This window comes from Hemicordylus capensis, chromosome 3, assembly GCF_027244095.1.
Source record: "Hemicordylus capensis ecotype Gifberg chromosome 3, rHemCap1.1.pri, whole genome shotgun sequence".
Classification (NCBI taxonomy): domain Eukaryota; kingdom Metazoa; phylum Chordata; class Lepidosauria; order Squamata; family Cordylidae; genus Hemicordylus; species Hemicordylus capensis.
In genome coordinates this window covers 121,363,127-121,382,841 of record NC_069659.1, presented here as the reverse complement: position 1 = coordinate 121,382,841, position 19,715 = coordinate 121,363,127, and the positions used below count along the sequence as shown (strand labels likewise).

The 19,715-nt window shown below is 41.7% G+C and overlaps 1 protein-coding gene across 1 annotated transcript in view; it reads right to left on the bottom strand.

Annotated features, from left to right (window-relative positions):
- ANOS1 (anosmin 1) overlaps positions 1-19,414 on the bottom strand; it is a 144,473-nt gene extending 125,059 nt beyond the window's left edge. The window contains exon 1 of the mRNA XM_053309850.1: positions 18,983-19,414. Coding sequence (XP_053165825.1) covers positions 18,983-19,219 — 237 coding nt within the window. The 5' untranslated portion in view covers positions 19,220-19,414. The remainder of the gene's footprint in view (positions 1-18,982) is intronic.
- Positions 19,415-19,715: the final 301 nt, after the last annotated feature.

The window sequence follows — 19,715 nt, the reverse complement described above, 5'->3', positions numbered from 1 at the left end:
GTGTGGGAGTACTTGGGACGTGCACCGCCCCAGCAGGAAGCGGCATGGGGTGACAGAGAGCAGGTTAGGACCTGTTCTCCACTTTCTTAAAGCTCCTGCTCCCCGTTCCCAACCAGGGCTTAAACTGTGGTCCGAGCATATCCCTAGACTTAACCATTCCTTAATACATGTGAATGTATCCTACTGAGGAGAAAGTTATTTATCAACTGTTAAAGAAACATGTCAATATGGTGATTAGGTAGTGATATACATGGGTGACTACTTAAAAAAAAAAAACTCACAGCAACCAACCACACCTATCTGCAACCTGGATCACCAATCTGTCATCTTGAAAATGTCAGGTAAGTTCATATGGAATCACTTGACCCTCTTATTATTCTGATATCTGCATAGCATTATTGGGTCATATCAACTTAAAGACCAGAAGACATGTGCCACATATACCTTCCAGGACTTTCGAGTGTGAATGTGTATCTGCATATTGCCTCTCATGCTAGAAAAATCCCTGGAGATAGGTGGCATCTAAAGAGTAGATAACTCACCTATCATGAAATGTTAAGACCCAGAAAACTAAGGCAAGGAAGAATATACAACCAGACGTACATGTTCTCATTAATCTGCAAAGGGCATAGAAGGTTGTAAATACACAGCTTTGCCCAGTTCCTTTTTTCTCTCTTTTGGTTATCCAAGTAAGATTCTCTTAGCAAGACCTCAACAGACAAGCCATCCATTCCCATCAGCTCCCCCCAGTTCCCTTACCACAAGAAATCTCTGCACATAGATAACTACTCCATTTACCAATAGATAACACATCCTAAAAACAGGTCAAGGTAATAAAAGTAACAGTCTTCCAGAGAATAAACTATGTTGTACATATAACATAACTTGTGAACAATTACACATGGGGCCAGTTCACACATAAGGGGAAACCAGAGGTCCCTTCACCTCCAGTTCCCAAATCTCAACGTCTGAATCAGGAATTGGACTTACTCCAAAAGGATTCGCAGTTTCCCTCCCACACCTTGTCACCTTCAGTTCACTCTAGGTTTCATCTGCTGGGGCTCCAGTTTGCTTGTAGCCAGCATTACATATGAATGCTGTCATGCAATTCCATTGTTCTAAAACCGGAGTTAAGGGAGGAAGCTCCTTCCTTGCTCCAGATTCTACTGATTATGTAGGCTGTATTTCAGGAAAGAAGGAAGCCAACACAGCCAGATCCCTCACTTCTCTGCAGTCTTGCTGACTGCAGAAAGGCCCCTCTCTCGAACATACGAATGCGTACAGGAGAGCAGTGCAGGGTGGAACCGCGGTTCCCCATTACATGTGAACCAGCCCATGCTATAAAATCCACCATGATGCCAGTCCTGAAAAGTCTTTTAATCATTTGATCCATAGGGGAGCAGCCACAGATCAGCCATAGCACATGCTTAGAATTAGGCATATGTGAAGGAGCCTGCGTTAGTTCAAGGGACTGTCTTGGCTCTTTGGAGGGACCTCCACTTTACTTCTGCTTTACTTTACATCCTCCCACACATAACCCAAAGTACTTATGGATCAGGTAGCGGGGACAGGAGACAAGCTGCTTTTCCCTACCTTTACTCCTACCCACACATGAGTAGGCAATCATATTTCACAACATGACCTTTAAAATGGTGTGTTTTTCCTTCCCCCTGAAATCCTAGGAATGACATGGGTGCTCCTGGAATTTGTAGTCCTTTCTGAGGCTGTAGCAATGGCCTGGAGCAAAGGTAAAGAAAAACATCTTGTTTCTGCGAGTACTTCTAGGGTGGATGGTTAAAGGCAGGCCAAAGGTTCAGGCCACTTTGCTTCACTTGGGTCCAGCTTTGGCATCAAAAAAATGGCACTTTGCTTCAGGCCACAGTAGGCCAAAGCCAGACAGGTCCCTCAAGCTTCAACCAGTCCTACTTAGAATCAACAAGGTGCAAGGTTCCATCCCTGGAATTTCCAGTTAAATGCGATTCAGGTAGCAGAGCTTGGGGGCGGGGGGAGGCCAATCTCAGACCCTGGAACCTACTGCCAATTATAGTAGTCAATACTGAGCTGGATGAACATATCTGATCTACAATAATGTAAATTTATTGATCCATACAGGCAATTGTTTGTTTTTCCTAATCTGCAGTCTTCATTTGCTCCACCACCACTCAATTCTCTACCAAGACACATATCAATATGGGAGAGTTTTAACACCATTTTCCAATATAATATAGTGCAAATTTCCCAAGATGTATTGTGGGGGGAGTTACATTCCATGGAATGAGACTTGAGACCAAATAGCAATGCAGAAGTTGATACATCTTCCTCAGCAAAACAAAAGGGACATATTTGAGCATCCATCATCAAGTCTAATGTTCTACTAATATATTCTAGTCCACATTTGTTTTCTTCTAGATTAATCTTGTTTAACCATGCACTGAATCTTCTATGCAAGTCACATTAGTGAAAAAAATGAGCAACCAAGCGAAAATCAATGACGTTTTAGTATTTCCAACTTTTAACAAGCTACTTTTCAAAGCATAAAATGAAACTGAATTTATATTTAGTGTCCAGCGCAAAAAAAAAGGGGGTATTAACAGCCTTCACATTTGTTAACTAGACGTTACCTAAAGTTTGCCCTAAGCAGACTTATGTAGAAAACCAATATTTGTCCTTAGAAAAATCTATTCTGGATTATTTTCAGACTTGAGGCATTTCCACTTGCACAACAGTTTTGTACAGAAAGACTTGTGTATCCAATAATTAATCAAGGCACATAAGTCAGCATCCAGACTGACACTCTAGCTAGCAGGATATTATAACCCATGAAGGAACATTGTAAATCCACCTCTTCCGTCTGCCCAAAATTATGTCCCTTAGGGTTTCCCCAGTCCTCCATGAATATTTTTCCAGACACAAGGAGCTGCAGAGCAAAGGTGGTACTGGCAAACCTTGCATTCCACTCACGTCTCCCACACTCCACTCACAGAAGTCTGCATCTGGACGATGCCCATAATTTATCAGGAGGCGTTCTAATGCCTATTCTTCCTGATTTGCACTTTGCCACACTTAGAAGTCGGCTTTCTAATATGTTATAAAACTAGAACAGAGGCTGGACCACACATTATTAAATAGAATCCGAATTCTGTCTGAATAAGAGTATTACCTCATTCTAGGAAATGGTCTGTGCATGTTTCTAGATTCCTATAAAAACCTAGTACACTGAAATCTATAGGAGGCTGACCAGAGTCATTTAAACACACATGAACTATTTTTCATTTGTACCGAAGGTGATGTTAAAATGTGATAACTTTTGGCACTGGTAAAGAGTACAAAGAACACTCTTTCAAGTGGCCACTAGAGGGTATGTGATGGGAAGGCACATAGCACTCTAGTTGTCACTGATGCCCACAGTGACCTGCCAATTCCCCCCGCAAATGCTTCCCACATCAGTGTTATAAGGCAAACAAAGGATAGGCAACTCCTTATTCTGTCCTTTGTATATATCATTATCAATTCCTGATTTTAACGATCTCAATGCACTCTGATTTTTTTTAATATGTTTTCCACCATCTTCTTCAAATACAAAGAAATAAGATGCAGCGATGCAGAAATATTAGCTTTTTCCTTAATCTCACAGCATCTTATATTCATATATTAATTAGATGCTGTGTAATAATTATTATCTGTCAAGAGTAGGCCTTTAAATAATTCATATATTTTTATTAGTAGAGTTAGATATCTAATATAGCCAGAAAACAACCTGAAGGAAATAGAATTAACACTCTGAATTGCATAAAGTACAGTACTATAGATTGGACTGGCATTAAAACAACATTCCTGAATAGACTTGCAAATCCAAGCACTCATTCGAACGAAAGTACAACTGTTCAGCATCTGGGAAATTAGTCTTGTTTTCAAGCTGTCTTCCAAGTTTATGGGGGTTCCCCCTCTGAGTCACTTATTAAACCATATATCTTTTAGAACATGCTGCAGAATGCTTGTTAATCCTAAGTAATCTATATTTAAGTAAGAAATTTTCATAGTCTTCATTTAAACACATTGTGCTATTTACTATAAATACTATATACTACAAACATTCAAGAGCAAGGTGCATCCCATTTTACAAAAATATCTAAATGACTTAATATGTGTTCCACTAATTTACATAATGCAATGTACCAGAATATAACTACTGCAACCAAAATACAAATGCTTATGCTGGCGTTCTGCTGCATCAGCACAACATCAAAGGATATATTATACCATTGATGTAGGGACATTAATATAGCAATGCAAGTAGAAATATGATCAAGTTCTGCTATATAAAGAACAGATATTTCAATTGTACAGCCAAAATCCGGGTAACAAACTTATGAGCCAATGTAAGATAAAAAAGCTTGCTTCCTACTACCAAGATATAAGTTGCCGGGTCCAGTTTTCAGGAATCAGTGAACACTTGGATTTCTTCACATCTGTTCAAAACATTGAGTTCTTAAAGAATTCCGGTTTGAAACTGCTGATCTTTTAGCAAGAATAAAATGACGAGAAGACTGGAAGGCAGCCAATGTAAAATGGATGTCTAAGAAGGGATCCAGGAATAGCTTGACATCTATTGCAGCTAAACTATAATTAAAGATAAAATTATTAAAAATAAAGAATAAGCCTTGCTGAAAGTGAATCAACATGTTTTCTGGAAAAGCCTCACTAGCCATGAGAATGTCGTCGGGTTTGTGGACAGAGATGATCCAGCTGACAGCATATACCTAGACATTCTTATCAAAGTCCTTGTCAGACTGAGCCATGAAGGTGGTGCAGAGTTTGAAACTGGGACCAGGAGAGTCAGTGAACCAGTGATAGCAGAGAATCCACAGAGCTAAGAGTCAGAAACAGAGCTAAGAATCAAACTATCAGGATGGATCAGGATCCAGGGGTTGAGCAACAACCTGGAGGTCAGGAACTCAATCGAGAGTAGGAAGCCAACTAATCAGAGCAGAAGTAGTAGATACAACATGCCAAGAAGCCCTTGAAACTGAGGCAAGGCCTGCATCAGACAGGAAAATTCTTATGCCCTTCCTACTTTGCAGAGAGCCAGTGTGTGTGTAGGACCTGGAGTCCCAAAGACTAGTTGCAATGCAGTAGACTGCTACAGGGGCAACTGTAAACAGTCTCAATCCAGGCTTAGCTAGATCCTGACAGTCCCTTACTAAATACACTTGTGCAAACTTAGCAATCATGAGATAAGATTATGGGCCTTTTTATGGATTTGTGAGTGGTTACAGAACAGGAAGCATAGAACAGGAACAAATGGATAGTTTTCACAATGACAAGAAATAAGAAGTGTCTCCTGAAGACCTGTAGTGAGACTGATGCTTTTTAAATCGTTTTAAAAAATATCGAGTGTTAAAAGTATTTCAACTGACAAACATTAACCTGAATGAAATGCTCATGCTGCAATTCCAACAAGCCAGGATACATTTTTTGAGATACAATCCTTCAGATCTATTTTCATTACTGGCCACGATTAAGCTTTTTAAAATTCTGATAATTGCAGATGACACCTCAGATTGGAAGTCCAGTTGTTTGGAGAGACTGCTAGGTAGCCTTTGATTCTGTTTTTGCCTATTATTAACTTAATAGCTTGAGACTGTGCCAAAATTAGCAAGCTTTAGTGAAGGTAACTCTGGAAAGTCCTAGTGGGATATAGTGCTAATTTGTCCACATACATCATTACTTTGTGGTCTTTATTTTCTTACTGTTAATCCTTTGATTACAGAATCATTCCAAACTGCAATGGCTAGCAGTTCTACTGAAAGGGTGAAAAGAGCCAGTGACAATGGACAACCCTGTTGTGTACCCCTATGTGGTAAGTGTTTGAAAAGTGGATTATTCACACATATGATAGCTTTCATTCACAGCAGCACAAACATTCTTTCCTAACCCTATTGAGGCTAGTAGTGTTTTCAAGCAGTCCCATTTTACCTCATCAAATGTTTTTTTCTTCATCAACTGACATAACCACAAGGGGGTGTTTGCATCCAGTGGCAGAATAAATGTATTTTCCAGCAAATGTTACCAAAGATGTTTGCATAGTGTGAACAACAGTCCATCAACATGGATCTAATATAGAATACTACTAAACCTTTGGGTTAGAAATAAATATTTTATACTAGAGTCTTAATTTATCAAGGAAATGGGCTTATAAGCACCTAGCAATTGGGGTTCTTTGTCTGTCTTGGAATAATTTTAGTGTTCTGCTATGTGGGAGAAGCCCATCCAGTGACTTGTGCATAATTAGATCATATAGGCATGTCTTTGAAAGATAATGTCTTTGAAATATTTCTACGATTGTGGATCAAAATAATAGACTTCCAGTGCTTTATTGGTCTTCAATTATTTTACAACACTCTCCACATCCTTGATTTCAACAGGACAATCAATCTAATTGGTGTGTTTAGGAATAAATTTGAGTCAAGGGTGTTCTTTTTGAGATAGTATTGAATCTCTTCTTGCAGGGATGGTATTCAGAACAGTATAATTTACAGCAATAGTCTGGATTATATATTGTATTTCTTCAGATTTGGGTTAAGGCCTGTCTTTACTGCAGTCCAACAGACTGTACTGTAGCAATCATACTGCAAGTTTTGTTTTGCAGAGTCTCCAGGCTAGGAGTCCAATAGCTTTTGCTTACTTCTAATAATATTATTTGGTGAGTGATAGTGCTGTTTGTACACCGTTACAGAGGCAAATGGGTCTCCAAAACTACTTTTTGTCTAAGTGCTGAAGAAGTTAAATGGTGTTATATTTTCTTGTGGAACCTGTTTTACTATGCTTATAATTCCTTAAAGTATCTAGTTGCTCTAGAATCCTCTTTAATTTTCGCTCTCTTTTTTTTTTACCATAGCTGCAAAGAATAACCACTGGCAGTGGCTTTAAATGTGTATTAGACAACTGACATCAGGAGCAGAACAGTCCTTGAAAAAGTGTTTCACATTGTCTTTGATGTGGGATGTTATGAAAGCACCTTGTAATAGAAGGATTAGGTCACAAATACTACCATTTGTTCTCGACTCTTCTGATCTGAATAAAAGAAATTGATGCATGGTTCCTAACAGTTAATCAGAGTCACTGTTCTCTCTCTCTCAAGTATAGCAATTAGGAATATGCACAAACTGAGGTTTGTGCACTGGCTTGGCACCAAACAAATTCAGACAAGGTCTGGAGAGGGAGAGGAGAAGAATCTTATTTTTAAAGGAGAGCAGACCCTTACCTGCTCTCCACTGCCACATGCAGCTTCCTGATGCAGTGGCAGATGTCCCAAGAAGCTGGGTGCTCGCATGCACATGGTGTCTGCAAATGCACCGGCACTTGATGCAAGACCATGCTGATCATACAAATGGTGCCCGCACATGTGTGGACATCATGTGTTGCTGCCATCGCACACAGCTTCTTGAGACAAGCACTGCTGCAGCAGGAAGAACAGGAGAGCAGGTAAGGGCCTGCTCTCCTTTAAAAAAAGAAAAAAGATCCCATTCCCCAATTCCCTCCCAACAGCGCCAAACCAGTTCGTACCTCGGTCCATGCACATCCCTAGCAACCATAGTTGAAACCAAAAACAAATTCTTCTGAGAAATGACTTTTGTGTTCAAGATAATAAAGTATATTCTTTGACAGCTCCATAAAGGTTCCTCCAAAATCTTCCTTTAAGGTGCAATGCAGAATTTGAACACAGACCATTTGAATCACATTTTGACAGCCAAACCAGAATGTATCTCCCATTTTTATCTAACAGTTTGTTAGTTGGAAGTTCACATTTGAAGCTTAAAATAATAATTACTCCCCTACATTTAGAGTCTCCTAGCTCAACAAAATGGAGATAGCTGAGCAATTTCTGCTAAAATTTCAATTCATGTTTTTATTTAACACATTTAAATGGGTTACATTTAAATGTGTTACACATTGTAAACTGCCTAGAGACTTTGGTAGTGGGTGGTATACAAATTTATTAAACAAAATGAATTAAACTAACTGAGCTGGGTGTAGAGCATCTGTGCTTCCGCTGGCCCAGCCGGCCCGCTTCTCTCCCCCTCCACCGCCAGCCTGCGACCTCCTCCCGCCCACCAACCAGCCAGCCAATTCCCAGTGGCCGGGCCGACATGCCACCGCCTTCTCCCGTTGGCCGGCCACCTGCTGGTGCCCGCATCCCTATTTTATTCCTATCGCTAATCAGTGGCTGCTCACGGACTCTTGCGAGAGCTGCCACACATGGGATTAGCAACGGGTATGCCAAGGAGAAATAAATATAATAGATAATAGAAATTTAATAGAAATGTGGAGCACTAGAAATTTAGTTCTTTCTGTGGAAAGCACCTGATCAATTTTTTCCATGAACAAAACCAAGCTTTTCACATTACAGGATAACAGCATAGATCTGTTAGCCATTTTGAGTCATAGTAGGAGGGGACCTTGTCATTTAGTGCAATCTGCTGTTTGATGCAGAAAATTCACAACTACACCATCCCTAACAGATAGCTTGTCCAGTCTCTGATTGAAGATCCACAGTCCGGTAGTTGTTTCCATTGTGAAACTCTTCTTACCATTAAGATGTTTCTACAAATGCTAAAATTAAAACTAATAGATTGCTAAGCATTACCTTAGATAGAACCTTCATTTTCCTTGTAAATATTTGAATAAGAGGGCCCCCTTCTCCCCCTAAATAATAATGGAGCATTTGAGATACATTTTTTAAAAAACATAAAAGTGGAGTTGAAGAATTGTCTCTGCTAGACACTCCTGGGATGCCCCCAATTCTTGCCAATGAGTGGGAACATTAATTTGCCACTGTTGGCATTATTTAGGAGTAGGATAAATGAAGATCAGTGATGAGATGGAATGGTGGACTCTAGACTCTGCCACCATAGCAGACAATCTTGCAATAAATGAAATAAACCATTAATTAATATCCTGCTCCACTGCCAGGATATTGCTTTAGGTACCTCAATAACCATGCTACCAGGCTCAGCAGAGGAAAATAGCTGTGTGTATACTGCACACCCCCATGCAACCAAACTGATACAAAGCCCACTCCCCCAAAAATTATTTGTCTTGCAGAGTTTTTGTTCAGATAAAAGTGTTGAGGTACAGGTCTTTTTGTCCAAAGAATTAAAAAGCAGTCCTAGTTTGGAAAGGGGGGGGGGACAGGAAAGGTCCTATTCTGTCATGCTCAACCATTATCTAAAAGGCGTTGAGATCTTTGGGTCCTTCCAAGTCCTCTCATCATTTAGTTGTTTTCTGATCTTGGTTCCACTTCCTGGTATAGAGCTACCAAGTTCTTGTAGTTGGATATAACTCTGAGTTGAAATCATGAGCTTCCAGCTACAGTAAGTCTCCAGGCACTAGTTACTTTAATTCCTTTAGAAGCAGGAAGTCTTCTCTCTTTTATGAAGCTTGTCAGCTTTTTCAGTCTTTGATAACAATGCGTTTGAAGGAAATCCCCCAATGAGTACTTTAATCCAGCCTTGCACAGGGACACTGTAACGGGTCACAGCACTATTCTCTGCCTCAGTGTTTATGCTCAGGAGAGATCCCAGAAAACTGAAATTTGCTTTGCTTAGAAAGCAAAGTTCCAATTGTCATGGGCACTTTTATAAATTTCTCTTTTCACCCTCTGAGTTTCATGAATATGAATGCGAGGAATAGTCTATGTACACTTTCAATGGCAAGCATGTATGGGTACCTTTCAGCCAACCACTTCTGAAGCCAACCCCTCCACCTTCTCATTAAAACCTCTAAAGATTGTTCCATCTCAACTGTTGGCCTTCAGGTCATCCAGTTTTTAGTCCTTTTCTCACAGCTTAAATTTTAAAAGTTGTTTTAAAATCAGCCACCATGTTATACACCTCATTCACTGTGGTTTGAAACTACCACACATAGTCTCTATGACAGATTTCAACTTCACTGGGGCTAGCTGAGCAACTGTCACCTTAAATGGTGCAGCGGGGAAATGCTTGACTAACAAGCAGAAGGTTGCCGGTTCGAATCCCTGCTGGTATGTTTCCCAGACTATGGAAAATACCTGTATCAGGCAGCAGCGAGATAGGAAGATGCTGAAAGGCATCATCTCAGACTGTGCAGGAGGAGGCAATGGTAAACCCCTCCTGTATTCTACCAAAAGAAAACCACAGGGCTCTGTGGGCACCAGGAGTCAAAATCGAATTGACGGCACACTTTACCTTAGTTGAGCAACTATTTCTTCTTTATTTATTTATTTTATTTATCAAATTTGTACACTGCCCCAAACTTTGAGCGGTTAACAGCAGCATAAAACAAGTTAAAAACTTGTACAAAAAACTTAAAACAATTTAACAATTTAAATACAAACAATTTAAACCATCTTTAACATTAGGGATGGGCCCGGACCGGTCCGGACCTTGGTGGTTTGGTTCGGGGGTGGGGGGTAGCTTTAAGAGCGGCGGGAGGGTTTATTTACCCCTCCCGCCACTTTCCCGCTCTGGCGCCGTAATGTTCAAAGTAATTGGGGTGGCAGGATACCTCCCTGCCGCCCCTTCCCCACTGCTGCTGTGCAAACTTCCCAGTAGTCCTTTGCGCACGCACGTCAGAGATGTGAAGCGTGCGCACAACATGCACACGCGCAAAGGACTGCTGGGAAGTTTGCACAGCAGCGGGGAAGGGGCGGCAGGGAGGTATCCTACCGCCCCAATTACTCTTGCAATTACGGCACCAGAGTGGGAAAGCGGCGGGAGGGGTAAGTAAACCCTCCCGCCGCTCTTAAAGCTACCCCCCACCCCAGTGCCGGACCGCAGTGTGGCGGTTCCGTGCACACCCCTATTTAACATCTTTTCAGATAATTTTCATTTTATCTGGTCTCAGTACTATCACAGGCTGGGGCATGTGATAGTATTGCAAGGGCCAATGCTATTTTACAAGTGCTCCCTGAGGGCTTTCTATTTTTCTATCCCGGTTTACTCAAGTTTTAAAAATATGTTAGGGAAGGGCTCTTACCCACTGGAGCTTTGATAAATTGTTGTCATTCTGAAGACATCAGATAAAGGTCAGGCAGGGAATCACACTTTTATTATGTTAATTCCAGGTGGGAATTGAAGTCTCCAAAAAAAGAAGAAGAAGCAATCACCCTAGGTGGTAACATCACCATTCCTCTACTGACCCTGCTGGTATAGAACCCAACACGTACTATTTATTCCAGAACTGTTTTATTGGAGCAATTTATGTTGATAAAAAGCATGCACATTTTGAACTGTAAAGAACTGTTCTGACAAACTCCAAAGCTTGTACACTATTCCCAACATATGCTGGCCCAGTAAAAAGCATCATTTAACCTACATTACTTCCTGTGAGGCCAGCTTAGTAGCTGCCATCAAAGCAAAGCCTCCATACGCTAAATCAAAGACTGGAGAAGATGAATCAGAGTTATCTCAGGCCAGAACATGCATGTCTTGCGTTTCTTACTAAAAGACTATCGCTCCTGCTGTTCGGCTATGCCAATATTTGGCTTCTTTTAAAATGTAAGAGAGATAATAAATGAATATAATGTGGCATCATTTACACTGTGAAGACCTTTTGAAATCACTGTGGTTAAATAGCAGAAGAGGAAAAAAGAAAAGACTCATCCTCGGTTTTTATGAGAGAACAATGCTGCATGCACCTGCTTGACCTTGTCATCTCTCATACATCTCAAACAGTGAAGGCATACTATGTTTACCATATCCCTCTCCCCTTCTTCTATTTCCTCAATTAAAAGAAAGCAGAAAGCTTAACATTTATTAACGAGATCACTTTGCTTTTTGTACATTACTGCTTTCATGTCCTAAACGTATTTAATCTCCTGTTATTTAGATAGATTGTGTTGTGCTTTCACAGGTTAGAGTTAAAAGAGGGGGGGATAAAAAGAAGTCAGTTATTAAGTCTTAACTGAGTAATTTGCAGCTTATTTCACCCCAGCTAATTAAAATGTAATCACTATTGTTTGGCAATGTGCATTCTGTCAGCAGTTTTTACTTCAGAAAGAAATCATGCCAAGAAAGCGGACACATAAAAAGGCCTTTCACTAGGAACTGACTGGTGTAAATTGCCTCCTTCAGCCAATGAAACTGTAAAACAAAAAGAGTTACAACCAACTGACAACAGTTTTTTTTAAAAAAACTAATCCCCTTTCAAGATAATTAATTGGGTTTAACGATTTCCTGCTTTTGATATATCTTCTGAAGAAAAGGCATGTTCATAGAAGGAAGTTTTTGTTTTAAATCTAGGACACCCTTGCCTATCTATCTGAGCTTCTAATCCACCCCCATCACTAAGGCTTATGGTGGATTACAAAACATATTGATATGGATATGTGTATACACATACACACACACTTCCCAGTGTATTCTCCAAAATTAAATGCATTTTGCATTTTTATCTTCATCCAGGTCCATCGCAACTGCTAAGAGTAACACCTTGTCTAAAAATTAGGCATGGCACAGCAGGGAAGTAACTTGCCAAGGGAGCAAGAAGTTGCTGGTTTGAATCCCTGCTGGTATGTTTCCCAGACTATGGGGAACACCTATATGGAGCAGCAGCAACACAGGAAAATGCTGATAGGCATCAACTCATACTCTGCAGGAGATAGCAATGGTAAATCCCTCCTGAGTTCTACCAAAGATAACCACAGGGCTGTCACCAGGAGTCAACACCAACTTGATGGCACAACTTCACCTTTACAGAGAGAAGAGAAAACAATAGATTGCAACAGATTGTCCTCTAAAGTTCAAGGGATTTCAAAGCTTATAGGCAAGACAGCAATCAAACCTTTTACATCTTATTCTCTCCACCTTTTCCTTGTCTTGCTCTACTATACCTGGAATCATCATATACACATTATACATTCCTATCAAGTACTCAGCTAAAGTGTTAATGTATTTATTGTTTCAAATGGAACAGGAATACACATTCAGAAAAAACAGAAAAAACACATTTTATTTTGTGCAATTCAGATACGACAACTTAATCTTTTTTTAGGTTCCTAGTATGATCTTGTATTGGAAAGCCAAGAATTAACACCAAAAATCCAAAGGATACAAAGAAACTGAATAATAAACAATCACACTTTTAACAACTACTGTTCAGGAATTTGCGACAGTGTTTTTATCCTAAACAGGTACAGTCAGATCCTATGCATGTTTGGTCATATTAGGTTTCCCTAACTGCACCAACAGCTTCCCTGCCAGAGCAAATTCAGAAGGGGGGTATTTTCACAGGGCTAAGCCTGCCTTTACCTGCATCACTGACCTGATCCAGGTCAGTTCCCCTCCCATATATTTAACTAACCATTAAATAGCATGGTTGTTATTTAAAAGCAAAAGATAAGAAAGAGGAACTGCAATTACACATTTAACAGCTTCTGTACTTTGTGTCTGATCTACAGGATTTAAAACCAAGTAAGTACACATAGGATTGCAATCCTACACACATTTTACTTTGTCATATCTTGCTGACTATTCCATATTGGAATATTTTTTCCTGTTATAAAACATTACAGTCATATGTTATGCATAGTAACAGATGCATGGCAACAGATGGACCTTACATTGTACATGAACTGAATGCCTGGGCTTTCGTTCATGAGTTAACTGTAATAACCATTTTGATTTCTCTATCAGTCAGTAGGCATGTGCACAAAACAGGGTTGCCTGGTTCAGTTCGAGTCCAGAACAGACTCGAACCAGACCAGGCATGTTCGGTTTTGGCACCTCCACAAACACACCCCGGTTCATTTCAGGGTGGGAGTTCGACATCAAACATCTCCGCACATCCCTTTAAGTAAGGCTAAACTATCTATATATTTAATTCTTGTAGATGTGCCAGTGGGGGTGCTTGGGGATGCGTGGCGGAACTCTCACAAGAGTGGTGGCACCCTCACAAGAGTTCTTGACTGAGGGTGGGAAGGAGTTAGGCCACGCAGGGGAGGAGCACGCAAGACAGGAGGTGGGTAGCCCAAAGCCCCACCAGCATGAGGAGGCAGCCAGTGGGCAAAGCCCCGCCAGCATGAGGAGGTGGCCAGCGGGCAACGCCCCACTGGCCTGAGGAGGCGGCCAGCTGGCAGAGCCACGCCCAACTGGAGGAGGCAGCAGGCGAGGCGCAGAAGGCAGATGCCCGGTGGAGCCAAGCCAAAAGGAGGAGGAGGAGGCTGGCCGGTGGCTGACAGGCGCCCGGGCCAAACTAGGGGTGCAGATGCTCTGCGCCCGGGCCAACTAGTTCTATTTTATATCTGATGGCAGCCTGTATTACTTTTTCCTCAAGAACAGGGAAAACTACCAGTTCTTCAAACTGATTCCATGAATGTACGTCATTTCTGCTCACTTCAATTGCACTGAAAGAAAAGATGAATAAAGTATAAGTTAATGGAATTAATATTTAGAGAAAAACACTTACGGACCTGTGTAAATCAACTCATGGAGATGAGCAGGATTCTTGTCCTGTATCACAGTTCTCAAATCACTGTGTTACCAAAATATGCTTAATTCAAAATCGATGGATATAACAAATATCTCTCCACTGTTTAAGAGAAGTCGGTTTAGTTTGTAAAGTAACTAACATCCACCAAATTCAATCAAAGAATATCAGATTCTACTAATATATAACATGGACAGGCCACATCTGCAGTGTTGCAATGACTAAGTAGTATCTCTAGTTAGACTTAAATGGACAGACTCTTGAAAAGAAATGGCCATAGCTCAGTGGCAGAGCACATGCCTTCCATGCAGAAGGTCCCAGGTTCAATAAACAGTATGTCCAGGTAGAGCTAGATTTATGCCTACCTGAAATCCTAGAGATCTGATGACAGTCTCTGGAGACAATACTGAGCTACACAGGCCAATGGTGTGATTCAGTATAAGGCATTTTCCTATGTTTCCATAAATGCCATTCATTTCATAAGAGTTAAAGCACTCTTAACTAGCATAGAATCACCTTGTCTGTTCTTGCTCATTCTTTAAAGTTATCATTGGAGGCTGAGTGCTGCCACCTACAATGATGCAATGGGTGGCTACAAGGGAGACAGTCTTCTTAGTAGTGGCCCTGCACCTGTGGAATGCGCTCCCTGGGGAGATCTGCCTGGTGTCTTCTCTATATACATTCAGGCAACCGGCTAAAGTCTTCCTATTCCACAAGCTTTTTTATTCATAATTTGCTGTTTATGCTGGTTTTATGCTATCTCTGTATCAGCCTTACTGGTTGTTCCATAGTTTTAGACTTGTTTTTATTTGTGTTCTTGATTTAGATCTGGTTTTAACTGTTATATGTTTCTGCACTAAGGACTTTGTTCAGCTGAGTGGAATTATTTAACAAAGGATAGGATAGGATAGGATAGGATAGGATAGGATAGGATAGGATAGGATAGGATAGGATAGGAGTCAAGTCAAGTCAAGTCAAGTCAAGTCAAGTCCATACCGCAAACTTCAATGTAAATTCAGGAAGAACACAAATAAGCCCCTGGTTAAACAAAGGACCTGTATTTCTCATCTTGGTTATCACAAAGCTGGTCATGCAGACTGCAGTGCAAGAAACAATATGCAACTGATTCTCTTCTTCATCATGGACTGTCAGGAAGCAAAGAGGGCCTCAAATTCATGCATCTGTATGGCAGGGACCAAAAGGACATTTAATATAGAAATGCATCCAATAATCTCATTCAGAGTTCTATGTGGTTGTGTGTTTAGAGATATCAGATTTTGTATTAATGGTAAAATAAAACTTTAAAATAAAATGTGTCATGAGTCACAAAGGCTGTATTAATCCAGACTTTTAGTCTAGTTGTGGCTCCATGCTCACTGTGTTAGGCATAGCTAAAGGTGGGACGATGTGATGTAAAAAAGCATGTACAGAAAGAGTGTATGAAAAGTCTCATTTGTTTTTTAAATTAAGTATGAAATAACAATAATAAGCCTCCAGAGAAAAACTGCACAGATTTAATTGCATCTATTCTGTCAGAGGTTTTTAAATACAATAAGAATCACTGTAAGGTGTAACATTGTAAAGAGCTGGTCTTGCAATAGCAAGTATGCATGATCCCCTTTACTAAGCAGGGCTTCCTTAGTTTGCATTTGGACAGGTGACTACAAGAGAGCACCATCTGCTGTAAAATATTCCCTTTGGGAGATGGGGCCAGTGTTCCCTCTAACAGGGATTACCAGATGTTGTTGACTACAACTCCCAGAATCTCCAGCTGCAATGGCTTTTGCTTGGGGATTATGGAAGTTGTAGTCAACAACATCTGGGAAGAATCCCTGTTAGAGGGAACACTGGATGGAACCACAGTCAGTACATCTGCCTGCATGCAGAAGGTCCCTGGTTCAATCCCAAGGATCTCCAGGTAGGGCTGGGAAATATTCCTGGAGAGCTGCTGCCAGTCAGAGTAGACACTACTGAGCTAGATGGACCAATGGTCTGACTTGGAATAAGGCAGCTCCTATGTTCCTAACATGTCTTCTAGCTAGCAGAACAGATAAAGTAACTAGCATTACTTGCTCTAAAAAAGTTTTATGTTCTGTTCCCCCCCGCCCCGCCCATCTAACATATATTCATATATATTGTAAATCAAGGAAACCCCCCACATGGTTTATAAAGAAGGCAATTTTTGTACCACCCATCAATTCCATATATTCTGCAGAGATGGCAACCATATATTTGGTTGCCATCAATTTACCATTTCAGAATATCAGTGATTTAGGCCATACAAATGGCTAACAGTTTTCCTACTTTTTCAAGGAGTTCATACACCAACAAGACAAAAATAAATTGTGTGTGTGACCAAAAATAAAAATAAAGACACCCTCCCCCCCCCAATTACTGATCATCAGTCCCCCTGAAGAAGGTACTTACACAGACTCAAACACACCAGGAAGAATATACTATCTCTGTTCCTGCTTCATTTTCCATATACAGAGAGCTTCCAAACTAAAAACATGACATGCACATGGATGCTCAGGAAGAATTATTCCAGAACATTGCCTGTGGCAGAAAGCAAAGAAGCAATGCTACACGCCCTATTTTACCAAGATAACTGCCAAAGACAGAAACGTAAACATTAATGCAAAGATCCACAGAATAAACTTCTTCCCTTGTTGTCTACAGAAGTCGCCTTTTTCAAAGCACCATGTTTTCAGAACTTACAGTTCAATCCTATGCAGAGTAAGACAGGTGGGCTCACTGAAATCCATCAGTTTCAACAGAACTGAGAATTCTGAGCTCTGCACCGAAACTGGCAGTTAGTGTGCTGGACTCTCCTCCACCAAGCAGGGAGGCAATCTGATCTTTTCAAGTCAAATTAAAAAGAAGCAACTCTAGAGTCTAGAGCTATCTTCAGTTAAAAGGTGTAGAAAGCTCAGTCTCAAATCACTTGCCAGCATTCTCTCTCTCAGTCTCACTCACTTCTTTTCATTGAAAGGGAGCCAGTAAGAATAAATTGCATCTTTGCTCTGAAACAGAGCTGGGAGGGAGAGAAAATCCCTAGTGTGTATCTTAGAATTCAAACACACAAGCAACATGTTGGCCATAAAGTTGGCATATGAAAGCTGCTTACCCAAAGCCATACCTTCTTATGACAAGTTGATTAATCCAGCATACCTACTACACGTTGGTTACAATCACTCATGTAAACTAGATAATCATTACATCATAAACATTAACCAAATGACTTGGAAAGGATACAGGCATCCTTATCACCCTGATGAAGAGATACAACACTATAGTGTATTAAAAGTTCACCAATAATAGAATTCCAAACACACTTACTAGACAGTCAGACCCACTGAACTCCAAGGGATTTACTATGAATAGAAGTAAACATGCACAGGATTATGCAGCACAATTTCACAAGAATGGTTGAAGTCCTGTTGTGTTCAGTGGGTCACTCCCAGAAGTGTGCACAGTTGCAGCCTTAAGCATGCATACTTCAGGATCCTCCACCCAAAGATATTTGCATACCTTACCATAAGCAATCAAAAACTATCACCAGTTCTGCTGAGATCTTTTTCTGCATGTTATACTCTGTACATTGGCATGTACTGGAAATAGAAATCACTTTTAAAAAACAAAAACAAACCACTGCGTGGGAGGAAAAAAAGGTGTGAGCAGCAAATGTGAAAAGATACATAGTCTGTCTGAAAAGATATTTAGTTTGCAATCTTATATCAGGTATATAGACGCTGCCACTTGAAATCGACATGATTAAAGCTGGAGTAACTACCACTCCTAGTTCATGTGGTCAAAATGTGCATTAAAAAACCCAGATTACCCATAGGATCACCCAGAATCGCGACTTTATATCTAGACTTAATTAATACGGAACAAGTGGCACTCTAATCTTTTAAGAATCAAAGTCGCCTCTTCGCCGATAAACATGGGTTGAGAGAGAGACAAGTCCACTCGTGTCACCATGATCAAGACTGCAAGAGTGGTCAAAAGGAGAAAACTTGGGAGCAAACAGGATGCCCACAGGATTACATGGATACAAACTAACAAACCGGTTCTGCCTTGCTTACAAATTCAATTTGTTTCAGCGGGATTTATTCCCAAGCATGCATGCTCAGGATTGCAGCTTTACAGCGCGATTTTCACGCGTGTTTACTAAATGGCGCGTCGTTCAATCGGATCCATTCGTTAAAAGTACGGATAGGGCTGTGTCCTTAGAAGTCCTTCGGTGCAGCCCGATCATAGGCACGCTACTCGGGAGTTAAGTCAGTCCCAACTCAGTGGGATTTACTCTTTGGGAAACGTGCACTAGGGCTGCCACCTTAAGCAAATGCACTGACAACTTAGGACCTACACTTTTCCTTCTCCCATTAAGAGGGGACTCCTTCTTGCCAGCGTGCGCTCCATTGCAGCCGTAGAAAATGCCGGGCTGGAGCAAGATGCTAAACTGGGGGGGGGGCTGCCTCCCCTACCTGGGCACCGGTTTGTTTTCCCGTACCTGGAAATGCTTGAAAAATGCAGAGATGCGAGTGATCTGCAAGCTGAGGCACCTGGAGGTGCATCTGGCTCCGTAGACACTCGCCGCGGAGAAAGAGTCGTCCTGCCTACGAGCCGCCGCCGCCGCCGCCGCAGTCTCTCCAGCCCCGCCGGCGGCAGCTACTCCAGGCAAGGAGCCCCAGGAAGCCGTAATCCAGAGGAGAAGGGTCAAAGGCACGCCGGGCTCCTTAAACCCCATGGCTTTGTGTGCAGCAGGGTGCGGGAGAAGAACGCGAGCCGCAGCCGCCTCAGGACGCTCCACTCCGCGCGCCGCACCGTCACTTCAGCTCGCTAAAGGAGGGCAGGGAGGCGAGGAAGCCTCCGCGCGGCAGAAACTCGGCAAGAAAAAGTTGAATCATGCAACTCTCTCTTCGCCCCCCGCCAGCCTCCAACTCACACAGCCCTCCCCTCACTCCCAGGAGGGGGTGGGGAGAGGGATACAGAAGCCCGCGCCATTGGCTGCGGGAGACCTGAGTGGCAGGGCGGCCAGGAGGGCGGGCTGTCCGACCGCAGGCAGGTCGCGCGAACATGGGGTGTGGGGAGCAGAACGTGAGAGAGAGGCAAGGCGGCGCTTAGGGGATGCGGGGCTGGGGGCAATGGGAGGGGACAGGTAGCTCCAGAAAGGGGCCAGGCCGACGCTACTCTCTGAGGCAAGTAACTTGCCACCTGCCCTTCCATTTCTCTTTCAGAAATCT